The 24,809-nt window shown below is 47.6% G+C and overlaps 2 protein-coding genes across 3 annotated transcripts in view; both read right to left on the bottom strand.

Moving 5' to 3' along the window:
• DNMBP (dynamin binding protein) overlaps nt 1-24,809 on the bottom strand; it is a 534,728-nt gene that overhangs the window by 11,975 nt on the left and 497,944 nt on the right. The gene's annotated exons all lie outside the window — the stretch shown is intronic.
• Nucleotides 10,179-14,584, bottom strand: LOC144755060 (uncharacterized). The gene is made up of 2 exons (XM_078643537.1): nt 13,105-14,584; nt 10,179-12,856 (listed from the first exon to the last, which is right to left on the bottom strand). The coding sequence occupies exons 1-2, from the start codon at nt 13,620-13,622 to the stop codon at nt 12,148-12,150; spliced, it is 1,227 nt and encodes a 408-aa protein (XP_078499663.1). The 5' UTR covers nt 13,623-14,584; the 3' UTR covers nt 10,179-12,147.

Here is a 24,809-nt window from a genome sequence, read left to right as displayed (position 1 = left end):
CCCTCCTGTTAGTTCCTGCCCTGCTTGCTTGTGGCAGAATTGTATCGTTTGTGCGATCCATCGAGCGATGGTGTTTTTTGTCACTGGTCTACCCAGGAAGCTGTTTGCGAAGGACACAAAGAACTGCTTCGTCTTCCTGTGGTCCTTTGTCCTTTCTATGTAGTGCATCACTGCCCTTCTTGCGTCTAGGGTGTGGAGCGCCCTCTCCGCGCTTGTTGTGGGCTTTTGGAAGAAGCTCGGTATCTGTATACTCTGATTCATATGGAAACGTGACACCACCTTTGGCATGAAGTGTGGGTCCGTTCTCATTACGACCCTGTCACTGTGTATCTGTATATAGGGTTCTTGCAAGGTTAGTGCTTGGAGCTAGCTTACCCTGCGTAGCAAGGTGATTGCTACCAGGAAGACCGCTTTCATTGTTAGCATTTGTAGTGTTGCCTTGTGGATTGGCTCGAAAGGTGCTTTCATGAGCTCTGTCAGTACGGTGCTTTCATGAGCTCTGTCAGTACCACATTGAGGTTCCATGCCGGCGGTGGCATCCTTTTTGGCGGAGCTATTCTTTTAGCTCCCTCCAAGAATCTTTTCACTACCTCAGATGTAAAGAAGCTTCTCCCGGTTTCTCTTCTTGTGTATGCCATAATCGCTGCCAGGTGTACCCTCAGCGAGGATGAGCTTAGCTTGGCTTTTATTAGGTGCGTGAGGTATCTTAGCACCGTTGATTCCTTGGTCAGCTTTCTCTGGAGTTTTTTCTTGCAGCACCATTGAGTGAATCTTTTCCATTTTCCCCCATAACACTTGCGTGTGCTGGGCCTCCTTGCCTCTCGCAGCACCCGTAGGGTGCTCTCTGGTAGTTTCAGATGTGCGAACTCTAAGTCCTCAGGAGCCAAGCTGATAGGCTGAGGCCCTCCGGCTCTGGGTGTAGAACTTCTCCGTTTTCCATGGAGAGTAGGTCTTTTCTTTTTGAGAACGTGTGGGGTGTTCCATCTCCATTATCTGTGAGTACCAGGTCTGCCTGGCCCATTGTGGTGCCACCAGGATGAGCGTCATGTTGCTCGTCATGCATTTGTTGAGAACCCTGGGAATCAGTGGTATCGGGGGAAAAGCGTAGGCAAATGTTTTTGACCAGCTTATCCATAGGGCATTCCCTTGGGATAGTGCCTCTGGTTGTCTGGATGCAAAGTACTGGCATTTTGCATTCTGGCGTGTTGCAAACAGGTCTATTGTCGGAGTGCCCAACCTCCTGAATAGTCTCTCTGTTTCCTGTATGTTGAGTTCCCACTCGTGGGATGCTGAAGTCTGCCTGCTGAGCCAATCTGCTTCTACATTGTCCTTCCCTGGCAGGTGTATGGCTAGCAGGTCTATTTTGAGTGGTATTGCCCATCTCCAGATCTCCTGTGCCAAGCTTGACAGAGGGAATGATTGTGTTCCCCCCTGCTTGTTGATGTAAAACATCGTTGTGGTGTTGTCTGTCTGTATCAGCACCTTCTGGTTGTACAGTTGTTTCTGAAAGGCTTTGAGGGCAAGCAACACTGTTTTCAGCTCCAGGTAATTGATGTGTTTGACCGCATCCCCTGGGCTCCACAGACCCCTCACTCTGAGCCTGTTCATGTGTGCGCCCCATCCCTTCTGGGATGCGTCTGTGGTGATGGTCACTGTTGGGTCCGGTGGCGTTAGAGGCTTCCCTATTGTTATCCTTTCTTTGGTCCACCACTTCATTTCTTCCTGCACCTTGTGCGTTACAACCACTAGATCCTCCCAACTTCCTGTAACTTGTGACCATTGCTGTTCCAGCCACTCTTGGAGTGGTATCATCTGCAGGCGTACATTGGGGACCAGGTGTATGCATGACGCCATCATTCCCAAGATCTTGCTCACTGTCCTCACTGTCAGAGCTCGCCCCTTCTGGCAGTGACGTTTCTCCCTCAGTAGGCTGAGTGTCCTCTTCTCGCTGAGTAACACCCTGCATTGGACGGTGTTGATTTGAGCTCCCAGGAAGATCTTCACTTGCTCCGGTTCCATCGAGCATTTTCCCCCAGTGTATGGAGAATCCCAGGCTTGCTAGCGTTCTTGTGACCTGTTCTGCATGATCTTTGCATGTCCTGTAAGAGCTTGCCTTTACAAGCCAGTCGTCGAGGTAGGGGTACACGTGTATCCCCTCTCTTCGCAGATGTGCGGCCACTGCTGGGAGGCATTTGGTGAATACCCTTGGTGCGGACTTTAGACCGAATGCCAGTGTTGTGAATTGGTAGTGATCCTTGTTTACTGTGTATCTTAGCAGGTGCTTGTGCTGCCTGTTCATGGGGATGTGCAGGTACGCATCTTTGAGGTCTATGGTGGACAAGAATTATCTGTGGGATGACCTCTTGCAGGGACGTCATCTTGAATTTTTGAGTCTTTACATATTTGTTTAAGAACCGTAGATCCAGGATGGGCCTTAGGCTTTCGTCCACTTTTGGCACCAGGAAGTAGTTTGAGTACACTCCCCGGTTCCGTTCTTTGAATGGGACTGGTTCGATGGCCTCTTTGAGGAGGAGTTCTTGAGCTTCCTCTTGGAGCAATTGCAGCTCCCTTCCCGAGTGCTCTCTTTTCTTTGGCTTTCTGTTTGGTGGTCTCTTTTCCAACTCTATGCAGTATCCGAACTGTATGATGTTGAGTATCCACTTGTCTGTGGTTATTTTCCTCCACTCTCGGAGAAAAAATCTCAGCCTGCCTCCTACTGGTGTTACATGTTCTTTTGTGTCTTATCCGTGTAGCCCTCTCCTCTTTGTTTTTCCGTGCTCTTCCCTTGGACGGGTTTGAGTGGGTGAGCACCTTTTCCTGTGTGAAGTCACTTAGAGGGGGGTTGTTCACCGCCTCTCCTTATCTGGCCCCGTCAGTTTCCTCTCCCGCGAAGGGACTGGCCCCTGTTCTGGTAGTTCCAGTTTTGTTTCTGCTGGCCCTGGTGACCTTGGTTGTCACTCTGTTGACCCTAGTGGAACTCCTGGTGTGGTTGTCCTTGCTGGTGTCCACCCCTTCCGTTCAGCCTCCGCATAGGAGTGCCTCTTCTCATCCCCCTGAATTGCAGGGCCCCCATGGACCTTGCCGTCTCGTTGTCTTTCTTCAGTTGGGTGAGTTTCTCATCAACTGGGGCTCCGAACAGTGTTTCTCCATTGAAAGGGGTGTTCAGGATGTTGTTTTGAACCTCCGTCTTGAAGCCTGAGATCCTGAGCCAGGCTTGCCTTCTCTCTGTGATTCCTATAGCCATCAGCCTGCTGGATGTTTCTGCCCCGTCCAAGGCTGTCCTTCAGGCACGAGTTTGCGATGCTTTTCCCCTCTACCACGAGGTAAGCGGCTCTCTGCTGGTGTTCCTCTGGGAGGTGCTTGAGCAATTGGTTCATCTCGTCCCAATGCTGGTACTGGTGCCTGTTCAGAAGGGAGTTGGAGTTTGCCATCCTCCAGTGCATTGCTGCGTTTCTCTCAATTTTTCTGCCTGTTAGGTCCATCCTCCTGCTTTCCTTGTCAGGTGGTGGCCTAGATGTTGTTGGGACGTTGGCCCTTCTTCTGGCCGTTGCGGCTATAATTGAGTCTGCTGAAACTATCGCCTGGGTGTAAGGGGGGTCCTGGGAGGAGAACTTGTACTTTTTCTCCGTCCTTGGCGTGACTGACCTGCAGGTAGCTGGTTCTTTGAACGCCTCTTTGCTTTTTTTTTTTTGGGAGAGTTTTATATAGCGCGAACTTGAACTGAACCGAATCAGTTATCAGAGCGCTTGACATAGCACCAGTTACGTTACATGAGGACACACTTTCATTTTTTAGGCACGGGGAGATTAAGTGATTTGCCCAGAATCACTGGGGTTTTTTGGCGTCGTTACCGAGACTCGAACCAAGTTCCCCAGGTCCGAGGTCGAGCGCCTTAGCCGTTAAGCCAACCCCTCTCCTCCTCTCACCTGGAGCCTTGTTCCATAATACTCTTCAGCATGGGCAGGAAGAAGCTTTTTGTCTGTGTGGGGAGCAAGGTTTCCAGCAGGAAATCTGCCTTACCCTTCTCCTCCGCCAATTTGACTCCATAAGCTGCTGCAGCCTTCTGGACGACCTCATAGTAGGCCCCAATGTCATCTGGCGGCGAAGGCCTCAAGGGGTATGTCTCCACAGCCTCCTCCGGGTTTTCGGCCTCGATGTCCTGCCAATCCAGGTCTTGAGCCGTCGAGGATCCCGAGTCGTAGCTCGAACGCGGGTCCCCATAATCACCCTCTGTGTAATAGAGGTCCTCTTCTTCTCCCTGCTCCGAGGGCTCCGGAGTTTTCGGCGGCTCTTCGGCATCGAACTCCTCGTGTTCTTCTATCTCTTCGAGGACCGTCGTGGGCTTCGAGGGGATCCTGAAGCTTTTCATTTTGTCTTCGAAGTCCTTCTTCCTCTGGATGATGTTCTCCATCTCGGCCTCGAGCCTTCTTTTCTTTTTCTCCATCTGTGCGGCCTGCTCGGCGTCGAGCGTTTCGGCCGCCCTCTTCGACGGCCCCGTCGACGTCGAAACGGCTCTCGGCTCCTTCTCCTTCGAAGTCGAGGATCACTTTTCGGGAGCTTGCTTCGACGACCTTGCTTTTTCGCTGCTCTTCACCGCCTGGGAGTCCTTCTCGAAGGATCCGCTGGGCTGTTTTTCGGGGACCGCAGCTTCGGTCGTCGAAGCTTTTGACGCCGGTGCTCCCTTCGAGGTTCTAGACTTTGATTTTCGAGAGTCAGCCTCAGGTGTTCGAGGCCCTGTCGAGGGTTTCGGGGTCGTAGACTCTCCTACCGTGTCTGACGATTTCTTATCGGTCTCTGCGACCGTGGAGACATCTGGACCTTTGGCGATGTTGTCCTCGTCGTCGGTGGAGAGGCCCAGATCGTACAGCGACGGGGCCTTGCCCTTGCCTTGCATCGTGTGGTGAGCTATCCTCTGTTTCTCTCGAATCCTCAGCGTCTTCGGCGTGAAGACTGAGCAGGCGTTGCAGTCCTTGCTCCCGTGGTCGATAGGCAGACAGAGGTTGCAGACCGGGTGCTGGTCTCTCTGCGCGTACTTGTGGTGGCAATTACGGCAGAATTTAAATGTGTGTTGTCCATTACTGCGCTCAGGGGGCCCTCTGTATGCGCATTCTCCATCGGACGTCGAAGATCTCGAGGTTCCTCTCCTTCTTCGTCGTCCCGGCTCTGATGATCTTCTTCTCCTGGTCTTCTCGAGTTTTTCCTGAAGAAATTCGCTTATTTTTCTCCTCCAAAACTTCTGGAGCTTCACGCGACGATCCAGACCCAACGGCGGAAAAAAGAATCTGAAGATGGCGCTCAAGGGTGGGAGCTTCCGCAGGAAGCGTGCCGACGTCACGGAAGGTACACCAAATGGTGGGACGTCGACGCCCACCTGGGCTACAAAAAAAAAAAAAAAAAAAAAGGAAGAGAGAGAAAAGACTACGATTCCGGACCCAACCACCAGATTGCGGAATAATGCACAGCATAGTGAATCCAGAAAGATTCAGGCTGCAAAAATGGTGGACGCATGTGAATCTACAGTACTACACACGAGTAGCTGATAGGGAAATATTTTCCCTTCGTAACATGTTGCTGTGGATACACATGATCGGTATAGCCTTTAAAGCAGTACCCCCTACAAATAGTGGCTAGCTTGTGGACGATTGAGATGTCTGAAATGAGGTCCTTAAGACTGTCTGGCCAACCATTGTCTGCCGTCTGGCTAGGATATCTGCACAATAATATTTAATGAACGTGTGTGAGGTTGACAAAGTGGCTGCTTTAGATATGTCAGCTATGAGAATATTCCCCAGAAAGGCTATGGTTGTGGTATTCTTGTGTGCAGAGTATGCTCTAAGTATGACAGTGAGGGCTCTTCTAGCTTTGTGGTAGCACACTTGTATGCACTTGACTATTCACATGTCTGCGTTAGATATGGATTCTCCCTTGTGAGGTTCAGCAAAGGCTACAAACAACTGGTCCGCCTTGAAAAAGGGCTTGATTCTATAAATGTAGTACGTGAGAGTGCGTTTGACATTTAAGGTGTGGAAGGTTCTCTCTACTAGTCTGGTTGTGGGTAAAATACTTTGAGCTCTATGATTTGGTTGACATGAAAAGGGGAGGCCACCTTAGGAAAGAGCTTAGGGTGAAGTTCTAACATCTTTTGTCCCCAATGGTACTTCGATACTTTTACAGGGGTTGGAGATCTTAATCTGCATTTTGATGATAATACATGTGCAGCAGCTACAACTTTGGCTGCAGATTTGGAGGGTTTACTGCTCTTTCAACATGTTTCCTCCCGTATACATAGACTGGGAACATCCATGATCCTATTTTTTTAAATTTGGCTGGTATACTGACTGATCACCCTATTCCACTTACTTGGTCTGACCATTTTGCCATCCCTTTTTGTGTCTCTTATGAGAAAGCGTCTATCCGTCATGCACCCACATGTGCAACACAGGGTGGGCCAAAGTTACCGCTCCTAAATTTTGTGGTGCTCTGCCCTCTAGTCAGTTTGTTATGGATAGCTGTACTGACATAGCGGACCCACAAATGGATAAGCGGATTAATGGAGAATTAGATCAAATAGTTCTGGCAGAGAACCAGATCTTTTGCAGACAACAACCATCAGCTGGCTGGTTTGAGGAGGGTCTGCCAGTATTAAAAAAGTGTCCATGCCTTTGGCGCAGAGCATATGATCCAGCTTGTAAAACAGATTAAATGGCAGCACTTAAAACTTACCATTGTCATATCAAGAAATCCAGTCGTGACTTCTACACTAATAAAATTCAGTCTGCTCAAAACTTGTCATGCAAATATTTTGGCTATTGAAGTCACTTTCTTCGTTACCTGTAGGTCTCAGCTTCTACTTCGCCATCAGAGGAGGTCTGTAGCCTTAGCCCATTTCTTCTTTCAAAACGTTGATAGGATACATGCCTCTTTTCCTGCAAAAGCTAGAGATGCCACTTGTTTAAGTGCTTGGTTCGACTGTTCGAAGGATAGAGCTAAGCTGCTGAAGTTCAAGCCAACTGACGCCGAGGAGCAGACTGTGCTACATGCTTCTGTGAAGTCAGGTTCTCCGCTGGAACCAGCATCCTTGACCATTTTCAGGCTAGGTGCGGAAGTGGTTCACACAGTATTCAGTGAGCTTCTTAATAGCTCTCCAGCCTCTAATAGGGTGCCTCCGCGATGGAAGTATGCTGTAGTGGTTCCACTCCTTAAAAAATCCTTTGCTGGATCCCATCGGGCCAGAAAACTATCGTCCGGTTTCATTGCTACCACTCTACTCCAATAATACAGAGAAGTTTATTAATAAGCAGCTTTCAAGCTTTATAGAGAGTAATGGCCTGCTTCACAGGACTTCATCAGGTTCTCGTCCCTCAGAGTACTCTTTCCATAAAACAATCTGTATGTTTCAAAGTATGACAAAAAGGAAGGAAAATGTTACTTACACTGTATGCATCTGTTCATAGTGTGTAGTGCTCTAGATTCACAATTTCTGCGTGCTCCTGCCGTCTAGTGTCTAAGCTTGGAGGTTTGCATGTTTTTCTTTGAAGAAGTGTTTCGAGTCATGAGATATAGTGAGAGTCCTCCCTTAGTTGGTCATGCAAATGTACGCCATCTCTATGTTGGATTGTTTTTTGCACAGAGTGGGAGAGTAGTACAGAGTGGGAGAGTAGAATAGAGTGGTGAGCAAACTCAGTATGCAGTACAGCTACATTTCTAAATAAAGCTAGTTAATGAAAGAAGAGCTCTGATCAGAGCCACAAGATTACAGGCAACGAATAGTTTCTTACCTGTCGGTGTAGTTTTGCAGCTTGAAAGATCTTTCTGGATTCACTATGCTGTGCATTATTCCGCAATCTGGTGGTTGGGTCCGGAATCGTAGTCTTTTCTCGCTTTTCCTTTTTTTTTTTGTAGCCCAGGTGGACGTCGACGTCCCACCATTTGGTGTACCTTCCGTGACGTCGGCACGCTTCCGATTCTTTTTTCTTCTTCTTGTGTTTGTTCTGTTACCGAAGTTATGGTAATGTTCCGCGATTGCTACTTATTATCCGCTGTGGCACGAACATGCAACATATTGTATGTCTGTTGTGAAGTGTAAAGGATTGTTACATGGTGTTTGTCCTTTCCTTCCGTGTCTCTGTACCTTTTTCTTTCCACTATACCGAGAGTGAGCTACCTATGATGATAAGTGGGTAGACTGGCAATTGTTAGCCAGATAACCCCATTGGTGGTTCTACCGTGAGGTGCTCACTCTCTTTCTCCACAATTTTTTGTGGTATGGGTGATGGTTGTTTGACAATTCTTAACTTTACCTTATGTGTACTTTGACAAAGAGTGACACTTGCGCAGGTATTAAGAGCCCTGATATTCAGGAAAGGGGTAGTGATATTATTATGCACACACCTATATGAAGCCTGCAGCCTAATTGAATAATAAGAGTGTCTTGAGGGACAGGCCATAATTTGGTTTGGCAACGAATAGTTTCTTACCTGTCGGTGTAGTTTTGCAGCTTGAAAGATCTTTCTGGATTCACTATGCTGTGCATTATTCCGCAATCTGGTGGTTGGGTCCGGAATCGTAGTCTTTTCTCGCTTTTCCCCCTTTTTTTTTGTAGCCCAGGTGGACGTCGACGTCCCACCATTTGGTGTACCTTCCGTGACGTCGGCACGCTTCCGATTCTTTTTTCTTCTTCTTGTGTTTGTTCTGTTACCGAAGTTATGGCAATGTTCCGCTAAGTTATTTACCGCTTTTTTAACCATCTAAAGTTTGTTTTTCATGTATTGACGTTGTTTTCACCCCCTTTCCCCTCCAGCCTCATCTTTCTGGCGGAGGTGGGTGGGTTCGCTAGTGAATCCAGAAAGATCTTTCAAACTGCAAAACTACACCGACAGGTAAGAAACTATTCGTTTTGCAGCGTGAATCTTTCTGGATTCACTATGCTGTGCATAGATTTTGTAGCGGTTTTGTTACGTTTGTGGCGGCTGGGTGGAAGATGATCGTTGGTTGTTGTATATATGTTGAAGCAATCTTTGTCCTACTTGTGCTTCCTTGTTCATTTGTACATCCATGCAGTAGTGCTTAGTGAACGTGTGCACTGAAGCCCATGTTGCCGCCAGGCATATGTCCTGAATTGGTGTGTTTGCCAGAAAGGCGATTGTTGCCCCTTTCTTTCTTGTCGAGTGGGCCTGTGCCCCTCCTGTTAGTTCCTGCCCTGCTTGCTTGTGGCAGAATTGTATCGTTTGTGCGATCCATCGAGCGATGGTGTTTTTTGTCACTGGTCTACCCAGGAAGCTGTTTGCGAAGGACACAAAGAACTGCTTCGTCTTCCTGTGGTCCTTTGTCCTTTCTATGTAGTGCATCACTGCCCTTCTTGCGTCTAGGGTGTGGAGCGCCCTCTCCGCGCTTGTTGTGGGCTTTTGGAAGAAGCTCGGTATCTGTATACTCTGATTCATATGGAAACGTGACACCACCTTTGGCATGAAGTGTGGGTCCGTTCTCATTACGACCCTGTCACTGTGTATCTGTATATAGGGTTCTTGCAAGGTTAGTGCTTGGAGCTAGCTTACCCTGCGTAGCAAGGTGATTGCTACCAGGAAGACCGCTTTCATTGTTAGCATTTGTAGTGTTGCCTTGTGGATTGGCTCGAAAGGTGCTTTCATGAGCTCTGTCAGTACGGTGCTTTCATGAGCTCTGTCAGTACCACATTGAGGTTCCATGCCGGCGGTGGCATCCTTTTTGGCGGAGCTATTCTTTTAGCTCCCTCCAAGAATCTTTTCACTACCTCAGATGTAAAGAAGCTTCTCCCGGTTTCTCTTCTTGTGTATGCCATAATCGCTGCCAGGTGTACCCTCAGCGAGGATGAGCTTAGCTTGGCTTTTATTAGGTGCGTGAGGTATCTTAGCACCGTTGATTCCTTGGTCAGCTTTCTCTGGAGTTTTTTCTTGCAGCACCATTGAGTGAATCTTTTCCATTTTCCCCCATAACACTTGCGTGTGCTGGGCCTCCTTGCCTCTCGCAGCACCCGTAGGGTGCTCTCTGGTAGTTTCAGATGTGCGAACTCTAAGTCCTCAGGAGCCAAGCTGATAGGCTGAGGCCCTCCGGCTCTGGGTGTAGAACTTCTCCGTTTTCCATGGAGAGTAGGTCTTTTCTTTTTGAGAACGTGTGGGGTGTTCCATCTCCATTATCTGTGAGTACCAGGTCTGCCTGGCCCATTGTGGTGCCACCAGGATGAGCGTCATGTTGCTCGTCATGCATTTGTTGAGAACCCTGGGAATCAGTGGTATCGGGGGAAAAGCGTAGGCAAATGTTTTTGACCAGCTTATCCATAGGGCATTCCCTTGGGATAGTGCCTCTGGTTGTCTGGATGCAAAGTACTGGCATTTTGCATTCTGGCGTGTTGCAAACAGGTCTATTGTCGGAGTGCCCAACCTCCTGAATAGTCTCTCTGTTTCCTGTATGTTGAGTTCCCACTCGTGGGATGCTGAAGTCTGCCTGCTGAGCCAATCTGCTTCTACATTGTCCTTCCCTGGCAGGTGTATGGCTAGCAGGTCTATTTTGAGTGGTATTGCCCATCTCCAGATCTCCTGTGCCAAGCTTGACAGAGGGAATGATTGTGTTCCCCCCTGCTTGTTGATGTAAAACATCGTTGTGGTGTTGTCTGTCTGTATCAGCACCTTCTGGTTGTACAGTTGTTTCTGAAAGGCTTTGAGGGCAAGCAACACTGTTTTCAGCTCCAGGTAATTGATGTGTTTGACCGCATCCCCTGGGCTCCACAGACCCCTCACTCTGAGCCTGTTCATGTGTGCGCCCCATCCCTTCTGGGATGCGTCTGTGGTGATGGTCACTGTTGGGTCCGGTGGCGTTAGAGGCTTCCCTATTGTTATCCTTTCTTTGGTCCACCACTTCATTTCTTCCTGCACCTTGTGCGTTACAACCACTAGATCCTCCCAACTTCCTGTAACTTGTGACCATTGCTGTTCCAGCCACTCTTGGAGTGGTATCATCTGCAGGCGTACATTGGGGACCAGGTGTATGCATGACGCCATCATTCCCAAGATCTTGCTCACTGTCCTCACTGTCAGAGCTCGCCCCTTCTGGCAGTGACGTTTCTCCCTCAGTAGGCTGAGTGTCCTCTTCTCGCTGAGTAACACCCTGCATTGGACGGTGTTGATTTGAGCTCCCAGGAAGATCTTCACTTGCTCCGGTTCCATCGAGCATTTTCCCCCAGTGTATGGAGAATCCCAGGCTTGCTAGCGTTCTTGTGACCTGTTCTGCATGATCTTTGCATGTCCTGTAAGAGCTTGCCTTTACAAGCCAGTCGTCGAGGTAGGGGTACACGTGTATCCCCTCTCTTCGCAGATGTGCGGCCACTGCTGGGAGGCATTTGGTGAATACCCTTGGTGCGGACTTTAGACCGAATGCCAGTGTTGTGAATTGGTAGTGATCCTTGTTTACTGTGTATCTTAGCAGGTGCTTGTGCTGCCTGTTCATGGGGATGTGCAGGTACGCATCTTTGAGGTCTATGGTGGACAAGAATTATCTGTGGGATGACCTCTTGCAGGGACGTCATCTTGAATTTTTGAGTCTTTACATATTTGTTTAAGAACCGTAGATCCAGGATGGGCCTTAGGCTTTCGTCCACTTTTGGCACCAGGAAGTAGTTTGAGTACACTCCCCGGTTCCGTTCTTTGAATGGGACTGGTTCGATGGCCTCTTTGAGGAGGAGTTCTTGAGCTTCCTCTTGGAGCAATTGCAGCTCCCTTCCCGAGTGCTCTCTTTTCTTTGGCTTTCTGTTTGGTGGTCTCTTTTCCAACTCTATGCAGTATCCGAACTGTATGATGTTGAGTATCCACTTGTCTGTGGTTATTTTCCTCCACTCTCGGAGAAAAAATCTCAGCCTGCCTCCTACTGGTGTTACATGTTCTTTTGTGTCTTATCCGTGTAGCCCTCTCCTCTTTGTTTTTCCGTGCTCTTCCCTTGGACGGGTTTGAGTGGGTGAGCACCTTTTCCTGTGTGAAGTCACTTAGAGGGGGGTTGTTCACCGCCTCTCCTTATCTGGCCCCGTCAGTTTCCTCTCCCGCGAAGGGACTGGCCCCTGTTCTGGTAGTTCCAGTTTTGTTTCTGCTGGCCCTGGTGACCTTGGTTGTCACTCTGTTGACCCTAGTGGAACTCCTGGTGTGGTTGTCCTTGCTGGTGTCCACCCCTTCCGTTCAGCCTCCGCATAGGAGTGCCTCTTCTCATCCCCCTGAATTGCAGGGCCCCCATGGACCTTGCCGTCTCGTTGTCTTTCTTCAGTTGGGTGAGTTTCTCATCAACTGGGGCTCCGAACAGTGTTTCTCCATTGAAAGGGGTGTTCAGGATGTTGTTTTGAACCTCCGTCTTGAAGCCTGAGATCCTGAGCCAGGCTTGCCTTCTCTCTGTGATTCCTATAGCCATCAGCCTGCTGGATGTTTCTGCCCCGTCCAAGGCTGTCTTCAGGCACGAGTTTGCGATGCTTTTCCCCTCTACCACGAGGTAAGCGGCTCTCTGCTGGTGTTCCTCTGGGAGGTGCTTGAGCAATTGGTTCATCTCGTCCCAATGCTGGTACTGGTGCCTGTTCAGAAGGGAGTTGGAGTTTGCCATCCTCCAGTGCATTGCTGCGTTTCTCTCAATTTTTCTGCCTGTTAGGTCCATCCTCCTGCTTTCCTTGTCAGGTGGTGGCCTAGATGTTGTTGGGACGTTGGCCCTTCTTCTGGCCGTTGCGGCTATAATTGAGTCTGCTGAAACTATCGCCTGGGTGTAAGGGGGGTCCTGGGAGGAGAACTTGTACTTTTTCTCCGTCCTTGGCGTGACTGACCTGCAGGTAGCTGGTTCTTTGAACGCCTCTTTGCTTTTTTTTTTTTTGGAGAGTTTTATATAGCGCGAACTTGAACTGAACCGAATCAGTTATCAGAGCGCTTGACATAGCACCAGTTACGTTACATGAGGACACACTTTCATTTTTTAGGCACGGGGAGATTAAGTGATTTGCCCAGAATCACTGGGGTTTTTTGGCGTCGTTACCGAGACTCGAACCAAGTTCCCCAGGTCCGAGGTCGAGCGCCTTAGCCGTTAAGCCAACCCCTCTCCTCCTCTCACCTGGAGCCTTGTTCCATAATACTCTTCAGCATGGGCAGGAAGAAGCTTTTTGTCTGTGTGGGGAGCAAGGTTTCCAGCAGGAAATCTGCCTTACCCTTCTCCTCCGCCAATTTGACTCCATAAGCTGCTGCAGCCTTCTGGACGACCTCATAGTAGGCCCCAATGTCATCTGGCGGCGAAGGCCTCAAGGGGTATGTCTCCACAGCCTCCTCCGGGTTTTCGGCCTCGATGTCCTGCCAATCCAGGTCTTGAGCCGTCGAGGATCCCGAGTCGTAGCTCGAACGCGGGTCCCCATAATCACCCTCTGTGTAATAGAGGTCCTCTTCTTCTCCCTGCTCCGAGGGCTCCGGAGTTTTCGGCGGCTCTTCGGCATCGAACTCCTCGTGTTCTTCTATCTCTTCGAGGACCGTCGTGGGCTTCGAGGGGATCCTGAAGCTTTTCATTTTGTCTTCGAAGTCCTTCTTCCTCTGGATGATGTTCTCCATCTCGGCCTCGAGCCTTCTTTTCTTTTTCTCCATCTGTGCGGCCTGCTCGGCGTCGAGCGTTTCGGCCGCCCTCTTCGACGGCCCCGTCGACGTCGAAACGGCTCTCGGCTCCTTCTCCTTCGAAGTCGAGGATCACTTTTCGGGAGCTTGCTTCGACGACCTTGCTTTTTCGCTGCTCTTCACCGCCTGGGAGTCCTTCTCGAAGGATCCGCTGGGCTGTTTTTCGGGGACCGCAGCTTCGGTCGTCGAAGCTTTTGACGCCGGTGCTCCCTTCGAGGTTCTAGACTTTGATTTTCGAGAGTCAGCCTCAGGTGTTCGAGGCCCTGTCGAGGGTTTCGGGGTCGTAGACTCTCCTACCGTGTCTGACGATTTCTTATCGGTCTCTGCGACCGTGGAGACATCTGGACCTTTGGCGATGTTGTCCTCGTCGTCGGTGGAGAGGCCCAGATCGTACAGCGACGGGGCCTTGCCCTTGCCTTGCATCGTGTGGTGAGCTATCCTCTGTTTCTCTCGAATCCTCAGCGTCTTCGGCGTGAAGACTGAGCAGGCGTTGCAGTCCTTGCTCCCGTGGTCGATAGGCAGACAGAGGTTGCAGACCGGGTGCTGGTCTCTCTGCGCGTACTTGTGGTGGCAATTACGGCAGAATTTAAATGTGTGTTGTCCATTACTGCGCTCAGGGGGCCCTCTGTATGCGCATTCTCCATCGGACGTCGAAGATCTCGAGGTTCCTCTCCTTCTTCGTCGTCCCGGCTCTGATGATCTTCTTCTCCTGGTCTTCTCGAGTTTTTCCTGAAGAAATTCGCTTATTTTTCTCCTCCAAAACTTCTGGAGCTTCACGCGACGATCCAGACCCAACGGCAGAAAAAAGAATCTGAAGATGGCGCTCAAGGGTGTGAGCTTCCGCAGGAAGCGTGCCGACGTCACGGAAGGTACACCAAATGGTGGGACGTCGACGCCCACCTGGGCTACAAAAAAAAAAAAAAAAAAAAAAAAAGGAAGAGAGAAAAGACTACGATTCCGGACCCAACCACCAGATTGCGGAATAATGCACAGCATAGTGAATCCAGAAAGATTCAGGCTGCAAAAATGGTGGACGCATGTGAATCTACAGTACTACACACGAGTAGCTGATAGGGAAATATTTTCCCTTCGTAACATGTTGCTGTGGATACACATGATCGGTATAGCCTTTAAAGCAGTACCCCCTACAAATAGTGGCTAGCTTGTGGACGATTGAGATGTCTGAAATGAGGTCCTTAAGACTGTCTGGCCAACCATTGTCTGCCGTCTGGCTAGGATATCTGCACAATAATATTTAATGAACGTGTGTGAGGTTGACAAAGTGGCTGCTTTAGATATGTCAGCTATGAGAATATTCCCCAGAAAGGCTATGGTTGTGGTATTCTTGTGTGCAGAGTATGCTCTAAGTATGACAGTGAGGGCTCTTCTAGCTTTGTGGTAGCACACTTGTATGCACTTGACTATTCACATGTCTGCGTTAGATATGGATTCTCCCTTGTGAGGTTCAGCAAAGGCTACAAACAACTGGTCCGCCTTGAAAAAGGGCTTGATTCTATCAATGTAGTACGTGAGAGTGCGTTTGACATTTAAGGTGTGGAAGGTTCTCTCTACTAGTCTGGTTGTGGGTAAAATACTTTGAGCTCTATGGTTTGGTTGACATGAAAAGGGGAGGCCACCTTAGGAAAGAGCTTAGGGTGAAGTTCTAACATGTTTTGTCCCCAATGGTACTTCGATACTTTTACAGGGGTTGGAGATCTTAATCTGCATTTTGATGATAATACATGTGCAGCAGCTACAACTTTGGCTGCAGATTTGGAGGGTTTACTGCTCTTTCAACATGTTTCCTCCCGTATACATAGACTGGGAACATCCATGATCCTATTTTTTTAAATTTGGCTGGTATACTGACTGATCACCCTATTCCACTTACTTGGTCTGACCATTTTGCCATCCCTTTTTGTGTCTCTTATGAGAAAGCGTCTATCCGTCATGCACCCACATGTGCAACACAGGGTGGGCCAAAGTTACCGCTCCTAAATTTTGTGGTGCTCTGCCCTCTAGTCAGTTTGTTATGGATAGCTGTACTGACATAGCGGACCCACAAATGGATAAGCGGATTAATGGAGAATTAGATCAAATAGTTCTGGCAGAGAACCAGATCTTTTGCAGACAACAACCATCAGCTGGCTGGTTTGAGGAGGGTCTGCCAGTATTAAAAAAGTGTCCATGCCTTTGGCGCAGAGCATATGATCCAGCTTGTAAAACAGATTAAATGGCAGCACTTAAAACTTACCATTGTCATATCAAGAAATCCAGTCGTGACTTCTACACTAATAAAATTCAGTCTGCTCAAAACTTGTCATGCAAATATTTTGGCTATTGAAGTCACTTTCTTCGTTACCTGTAGGTCTCAGCTTCTACTTCGCCATCAGAGGAGGTCTGTAGCCTTAGCCCATTTCTTCTTTCAAAACGTTGATAGGATACATGCCTCTTTTCCTGCAAAAGCTAGAGATGCCACTTGTTTAAGTGCTTGGTTCGACTGTTCGAAGGATAGAGCTAAGCTGCTGAAGTTCAAGCCAACTGACGCCGAGGAGCAGACTGTGCTACATGCTTCTGTGAAGTCAGGTTCTCTGCTGGAACCAGCATCCTTGACCATTTTCAGGCTAGGTGCGGAAGTGGTTCACACAGTATTCAGTGAGCTTCTTAATAGCTCTCCAGCCTCTGATAGGGTGCCTCCGCGATGGAAGTATGCTGTAGTGGTTCCACTCCTTAAAAAATCCTTTGCTGGATCCCATCGTGCCAGAAAACTATCGTCCGGTTTCATTGCTACCACTCTACTCCAATAATACAGAGAAGTTAATTAATAAGCAGCTTTCAAGCTTTATAGAGAGTAATGGCCTGCTTCACAGGACTTCATCAGGTTCTCGTCCCTCAGAGTACTGAGACAGCCTTGTTGCTGGCTAGAGTCGATCTATCAGATAGTGGGCGCTGGTGATTCTGTGGCACTGGCACTATAACTGTTGGACCTCAGTGCCGCTTTTGACTATGTGTCCCATAACATCCTTATTGAAAGACTCTGGAACTGTGGTGTGGGCCATAAAGTGTTGAGCATGTTCGCTTCTTTTTTGCAAGGGTGGACCTTTCAGGTGTCACAAAAACCTTATCAGTCAAAAGTACTCCTACTGAAGCAAGGAGTGCCGCAGGGCTCCTCTCCGAGTCCAACCCAGTTTAATGTGTACGTGCATCAACTGGCTGAGGTCATCGAAAGCTATAGGTTTACCATCATCTCACATGCGGGTAACACTCAGCTTATTAGAATGCTGTCACAGAATTCCTCCCACATGGCCTCCTATTTATGCCTTTGCTAGGTGGATGGATTCAAATGGTCTCAAACTTAATGCTGGGAAACCGAGGTTCTGACCTTGGGCAATAATTCAAACATCCAGTCCACTGCTTGGTGGCTTAATGAGTTGGCCCATTACACGTATCCAAACCCAGGGTCAAGAATCTTGTCATTTGGTTTGATGAAAAACTGTCTTTTGACAGCAAAACAACTGCAGGGGCAGGAGAATGCTTTGTACTGTTCAAGAGGTTGAGGAAAATACAGTTCCTCCTGTCAGAGTCTGCAAAAAATAGAAACAAAAAAACAGTGGCTCAACCTTCAATGTGTCCAGGTTTGACTATTGTAACATTTTGTATATATTGGAGTCACAAGGGCGGATTAAGAGACTTCAAAAAGTGCAGTACTCTGATGTATGTCTCGAATCTGCCAAAGCGTGCATCTACCGGGGCTGCACTTAAGAAGCCTAATTGGCTTCCGTTGAAGTGGAGATCCTCTTTCAAAGCCTAGTGCTATTGTCATAAGGCATTCGCCAACAAAGGCCCAAGGTATCTTCAATCCTTTTTGTCAGACCATATGTCCATCGAGGAATTGAAGATCATCAGGGGCCTTGTTGGCCAGTGGTCGAAAAGTAAAGAGAGTGCCTGCCTAGGGGGTAGCTTTTTCAGTTATTTAGCACCTAAACTGCGGAATGCTCTTCCCCATATGATTCGTCAACTCTAGTCAGAATGTCTTTTCAGGAAAAGACTTAAAACTTGTTTTTAGTTATGGATTTCCAGGGGTTTAATAGCTGCACTTAGGCTGGTGGAGACCTGTACCTAGCGCTGCGACACCTCACATGAGGTAGCTATGCGCTATAAAAGTTACTTTATCATTAGAATGATTATTATTACTACAGCCCTGTCTATATGAACATGAATGAAGGGTTCCTATGGTGTAAGGGCCTGTAACTCACTAATTGGTCTAAGAGATGTAATGGCCACAATGAAAACTACTTTCTAGGAAAGGGACAAGATAGGGAAAGTGTCAGGGCTCAAGGGGGGATGTGAGTCTGGTAAGGACTATATTAATATTCCACACCAGAACATGGGGAACTCTAGAAGGTAAAACGCTTTTGAGGCCTTTCATGAAGGCTTTAATAATGAGTATATGGAAGAGGGAGGAATGTTCTCTGTTTTGAATGTAGGCTGATACGGTTACTACATGCATTGGTTTGGAGGTGTAGGCTAGGCCAGACTTTTGGAAATGGAGCAGGTAGCAGAAGATATCCTGGACTGCAGGTTTTAGAGGGCCCAGGTGTTAGCAGATGCAGTAGGGAACAAATCTTTTCCACTTTGCTGCATAGCAGGCTCATGCGGTAGGTTTGCGGGACTCTCAGAAGATGTCCAGGCATTTCTGTAGACGTAGGTAACAAACCTCTAAGATCTCAGGTGTGAAATCTCTAGATTGAGCTGTCTGGGGTCTAGGTGCCTGATCTGACCCTGGTTATGAGAAGAAGATCCTTCTCGTAACCAGGAGCTTCTTGTGGGGACTGAATAACATCTCTAAGAGTACTGAGTACCAGAGCTGTCTGGCCCAGTAGTTATCTATGAGGATGAGAGCCTGAGATGACTGCTACCTCTTTCATACCACTAATAGAGGGAGAGGCACAAAAAGTAGGCAAAGATTCCTAAACAGTTCATCTATAGTGCATTGTCAATGGACTGTGGATGAGGCTATCTGTAGGTGAAGCTTGGACATTTTCGGGGGTGGCAAATAGGTCTATTTGTGGAGTGCCTCAGTGTTGAAAGTACTGGTGCAGGACTTGTGGGTGCAGTTTCCCTCATTGACTTGTTGATGCTTTCTGCTGAGCAGGTATGTGACAATGCTGTCCACCACCAGAAGGTACTCTGTCATGAGGTGGATGTGGCAGCAGAAGGCCCATTGCCAAGTGTTGTGTGTCAACAGGGAGATGGATAGAGAAGGAGTGCCGCACTTTTTTGTATGTAATACATGGCAGTCATGTTGTCCGGCCTGATGAGGAGAGGACTACTTAGCCCTGAATGAGCAGAAGGAAGACTTTGACAGCGAGATAAAAGGCAAATAACTCGAGATAGTTGATGGTTGAGATGCACCCTCCAACCGGCTGGAGAGCCGTCCATGGTACTGTTAACTTACGGAATAGATCTAAGAAATGCCTGCAACAGATTATTGGTGTTCCACTACTGCAGAAAGCAATGTGCACTGCTGTTTGTTTACAAACACTAGATCCTCCATTTGATCCTCTGCTTGTGACCATTTAGCTGAAAGGCACTGCTGCAGTAGGCGGATGTGTAGCCAGGCTTAGGGTACTATGGCAATGCCTAAGGTCATCATGCAAAGAGGATCATAAAGCTCTGACTGTGAGAAGACTATTTGGCTGAAAAATAGGTAAAAGCTGCTGGAATGTCAGGACCTCTGTGGGCTGGAGTAGGCTTTGGTTGTGACCAAGTTCAGTACTGCCCCTAAGTGGACTAGATTTAGAGAGGTGGTACATGAGACTTGGTGGCATTTATAGTGAACCCGAGGCTATGGAGAAATGAGGGTAGAGGTGTTTTGAGATGTAAGGCTCTTTTCATGGAACTTCCTTTGCCCCTGTATACACCCCTCGTGTACCATTGGGGTGTCTGATGGTGGTAAGACTGCTGCTGCCTCAGTTAGGTAAACTTTATACTAGTGTCTCTAAAAGGAGCTTCTAGAAAATGAAGTCTGGACAGCACCCATGGCTTTGGGGGGGGGGGGATCAGTGCCGTTCTTGATCTTTTATAACATTGGATCAACCAAAGAGATGTTCATCATTGAAGGGCCGGTTGAGTAAATATGAATCTATATATAACACAGTAACCTTTGGATTTTTATAGAATTTCTATGTTTTTTTTAAATTCTATTAACTAACTATATCATCCCAGTAATCTTTGCTTTTCTCAGTGAATTTATCTTTTTTTTTTTACGTAAAGCAATACTTAATTACCATACATTACTACAGCCACACCGTGTACAGCTGTCAACTGTGGGCACCCGGGGGTCGGCCACAGCCTCCAGCCAGGCCCTGTGTTCAACCCCCCAAAAGCAGCCAACCCAGGAGGGTGGCACGCAGCCCATCTCCCGGTAGGATTTAGGCCCAGGGACCCCTTCCCCGATGGCCCGCCACTTTTCTTTTTAGGAGGGGCACATTGCCCCCTCCCTGGGCTGCATTTGGCCTCAGGGACCCAATACACTGGGGTCCATTGTTTTAATTATGGGGAGGGGGACATCCAGAACCCCTCCGTGGCCCAAATACTGTCTCCTGGGCCCCCATCTCACAGGGCCCTGCAATTTTAACAAGTGGAGGGAGACACACATCCCTCCTCCCCAGACCGATATTGGTCTCAGGACCTGGCTAATCAGTTAAGGAGTCCCCATTGCCCGTGTCCTGACCAATAAAGAGTGGGTGCCCTGTAGCCCACTTGGGCATCCACTTCACCATTGTTGGGGACTGCGGGGGAAGCCCAAATGCCCACGGGGCATGCTAAAAAGGCTTCTCCCATGGCACCCATTGGCAGTGGCCTTACAGTTTGCTCTCGCTTGGCAGGAGCTTTAAATTGCTTCCGCCAAGCAAGAGCAAATAGGTTTGCCTGCACACAACAGTGCAGGCAGGGAAAAAGCTATATCCTGTTGATGGGCAACCCCAGGGTATAGCTGAACCTGCCCTGAGGGATGGGGTCCCCAAGCCCATTAATGACTTTAAGAGGGGAGCTGCGCTGCCTTCCTCCCTTTTCCATTGCACGCCCGGCCCTTGCGTTTGGGGTCCGTTTGGGGTTCGTTCGGCCAGGCCGCAGGGGATTGGGTCTCCAGGCCGAAATCGCCCAGGATGGTGACTGCGTGCCTCCTGCCCCATTTTCGCTTTCAGCCTGGCCCCGGGGGTGGGCCAGTTATAAAGCAACCGCAGGAGACTGGGCTTGCAAAAAACTCCGATTCCACTATGTGGCGGAGTTTACCCCCGCCGCTCAGCCCTACTATGAACATAGTGCCTCACCGACAGTGTCTGGAGCCCGCCTGGTGCTCTTACCCGGACTATGGGTCTCTGAGGGTGCTTATGTTATTTATACATTTTAGCCTTAGAGCAAGAAGATCAGGCACATACATTATTCCTCAAACGTCAATCTTTGCCTGACCTAAAGATGGCAGTGGATAACGATCCAGTCCAGCACTGGCATTTTAAGGTCAGGCAGAGCTGGAGCACCCCGATAGGTGGCAAGGAGGACCTCTGGTTATTCGTCAGGAAGTGGGTGAGTGCAGAGTACCTTCCTGTGTCCGGACTCCGGACAAGACCTGGGACCGTTTGGCTACTCCAGTCAAACTTTAGCTCGGGTGCAGGGTGGACCTGGAACACACCCGATATGGGGAGTGAGTGCACCAGGGTGCTGCTAGTGCTACCCATGCCTCGCAGAATTGCCTGACCCCACCCTGTGATTGGGAATGGAATCCCTTCTGGATACTCCACGAAGCCAAACTCCCCCACCCCCCCACCCCTGAACTGGCAGCAGAGCGCAGAGAGATGCCACTCCAGAGGAAGCAGATCAACCCCTGGCAGATTCAGCGTGAGTACCTGCCCACGCCAGGGGTGCCTGTGTCTGGGAGGAGGGATGACAGTGCACCTTGTAAACAACTAAAACATAGCTGCTCCTCCGGAGACTGTCCGTTGGGCGGGAGGTCAGTGCATGGTTTGTGGGACAGGAAGTTGGTGCATGGAGTGAGAGGGAAACATGTCGGGTACGATGTAGGGAACTGTGGAGTTTGCTCTTTAAATGGAGTGAACTATAGCACAAAATTCTCGGATCGTCGCATACAGCTTTTCTTCATTCTGGTGGCATACTAATATAATATTCAATAATCACGCATTTATATAGTACCTACATACCACCGCAATGGCCTCAGTGTGCTGGAGCGATTGTACAAACCTTCTCCCTTTGTGCCTAATCATTGAAACAGCCACGCTTTATAAACTAGGTGTGCTTCAGAAGCACAATGTATTATTGTAGGGTGGAGTAGAACTGCAGAATTCCACTGAGTTTTTATGCAACTCCGCGGAATTTCGCCCACCCCTACATATATATCCATACATGTGTATATATGTGTATATATACAATGCTGCTGTCCCCTGAGGAATAAAGCACTTTATTGCACCATCTACGTTTGAGGTCCGTACCCGATTTCTGTGCGTCTGCTCGAACTTCAGGATTGTGGTATTCATATGTGTGTGTATATATATATATATATATATATATATATATATATATATATATATATATATATATATACACACACACACACACACACACATATACTAGCTTACCCGTCGCGCGTTGCTGCGATCTCCGATGAAAGGAAATTCAAGGAAACTCGTTATGATAACATTCAATTTACATTGTGTAATTTTTATTGAAACGTATTCATTTTAATCTGGAAAATATTTCAAAGTGTCGTTTTAATTCTATTTATTTATTCGAGTGCTTGTGGATACACGATTTTTTGTTTTTCCGTCTGGTGCGTACATCAGTATTCGAAAGATTATGAGGGCCCTGGGGGGGGATATTAAAAAAAAAATTATGCCAGAACCCTTGGCGAGAGTGTACTCAACAACTTCCCAAAGTTTCATGGCGATCGGATGAATGCTGTTTTAAATCTATTTATTTATTCGAGTGCTCGTGGATACCCTTTTGTTTGTTTTTCCGTCTTCTGCGTACATCAGTTTTCGAAAGATTATGAGGGCCCTGGGGGGCCGATATTTAAAAAGAATTTATGCCAGAAACCTTCGCGGGAGTGTACTCAACAACTTCCCAAAGTTTCATGGCGATCAGATGAATGGTGTAGTAATGCATTAAGGACAAACGGACAGACAGACGTACATTTGTTTTTATATTTATATAGATATATATATATATATATATATATATGCAACATATCATCATATATACACACACAGACACACAATGTGTGTACCTTTTGACTATATATTTTGAATATATATGTATATATAACTAAACATGTGATCATTACATAAAAAACTTAGAGGTTTGACAGTATAACTTTTGTAGTAAAATAAAACTAAACAAAAGTGAAATAAAAAAAAAATTCAACAAATTATATATAAAACATAATTAAAACAATTTTAAAAAGAGAAACACAATGTTACTTACACTGTAAATATCTACCCAATGATGGAAGATCCTTTATTTCGAACTCTAAGGGATAAACAAGGACTCTAGATGACTGCCCCATGAAAAGATAAGGTCCATGAAAAGTATTGTGATGTGCAGGAATGAAGCAGTTCACAAGGAGGCCCTATTAACCTTGTAAGCAATACAGTTAGGTTCCATGAGAGGACCAGTGGTGTTCTTACAGGGACTACTTTCTTTAGGTCCCCAAATGAAGGTATAGAAGTTCTGAAACACTAAAGAGGGAATTGGGTTGCCTATTTTGGAAGTAAGCAAACACTGTTGTGAAACATAAGCGGACTGAAGTGTATTCTAACACTGCCTTCTAAAGGAACAACAGATATCAAATGTAGTCTTGCCTAGTCAGTAATGGACAAAGCATTTACACTTAGTTGCATAAAATACACGAGGCTTGCGTGCCACTTGGTGAATTAGCATACACTTCTCAGGTAGATCGAGATAATGAAGATGAAGGATTTTAGATGCCAAACTGCAAGGTTGAATTCCTTGAGTTTTGGATGTCTCAGATGTACCTGATGTTGTGTTAGAAGACCTGCCCTGATTGGAAGCTTCTAGCATGGAAGGGCCGACATTTCTAGAAGAACTGAGAACTAGAGCTATTGTGCCCACGTTGGTGCCACAAACATTTGTCTGAATTTATTCATTACATGTGGAAGCAGAGGTAGCGGACAAAAAGCCTAAGCCAAATGTGCTTGCCAAAATTCCCACAAAGTGTGCTGTCCATGGACTGTGGGTGTGATTTAACTGGAGAGGTGAAGCTTAGGCATTTTGCTCTTCTACAGTGGTGAACAGATCAATTAGAGTCATTCCCCATTTGTGGAAGTAGTGCTGACGTAGGGATTCATTTCCCGTTTGTATACTTGTTGTTGCATCCTACTTAGCAGGCCTACAAAGTCTTTGTCCACACCCCTACAAATGCTAAGCCAAGAGCTGTATCTGATAGGAATGGCCCACTGACAGATCTTTTGGGCTAAGGAAAACAGCGGAGGTGAGTGAGTATAAGTCTTGTTTTTTAATATGATACACAGCGCTCAAGCTTGCTGTCTTGACTAGGACTGTATTTTCTTTATGAGAGCGTACAAGGCGCTGATAGCCAACTGTTTTGCTGTTAGTTTGAGGAAAGTGATAATCAAGTTTAGCGATGCTCCTAGCAGATGGATTGAGATGGGACTTATTGGTATTCACTGTGAAACCTTAACTTGTGCAAGAGTGATACTGCTGCCTGAGTGTGTTCTAGGCACTGCTGTTGGCCGGCGCTCTTTATCAGCCAATCATTGAGATGTATAAACATGTGAATTACATCGGGCAAAGATGTGCTACAACCACCGCTAGATACTTTGAAAAGATGCTTGGAGCTCAGATAGAACCTAAAATTGGCTGTGTGGTCCACTTTATGTGGTTGTCCCTGTTCCATAATGTCCTCCTTTAATGTCACTGTGGAAATGCGATGGTCCCATGAAGAGGAATCAAAAGGAGATTTATTCAGCCGTCACAATGCTTCATTCATGGCTTTACCCTACAAGTGCAGGTCGCCACCTTCTTGCATAAATTAATCAGGAATTATGTTTATGGTCTGGACAGCAGAACATGGGATATCTGTGGACATAGTGTTTTGGTTTTCTC

Source organism: Lissotriton helveticus, chromosome 5_1, assembly GCF_964261635.1.
Source record: "Lissotriton helveticus chromosome 5_1, aLisHel1.1, whole genome shotgun sequence".
NCBI lineage: Eukaryota > Metazoa > Chordata > Amphibia > Caudata > Salamandridae > Lissotriton > Lissotriton helveticus.
The sequence above is the reverse complement of the archived record's forward strand: the minus strand, read 5'-3'. Positions and strand labels throughout refer to the sequence as shown.

Excerpts from the sequence above, each read along its gene's own strand:
- LOC144755060 (XM_078643537.1), bottom strand. The coding sequence starts at position 13,622 with ATGGAGAAAAAGAAAAGAAGGCTCGAGGCCGAGATGGAGAACATCATC. Across the intron at positions 12,857-13,104 it reads ATTATGGAACAAGGCTCCAG|CAAAGAGGCGTTCAAAGAAC; the intron begins GTGAGAGGAGGA and ends AAAAAAAAAAAG.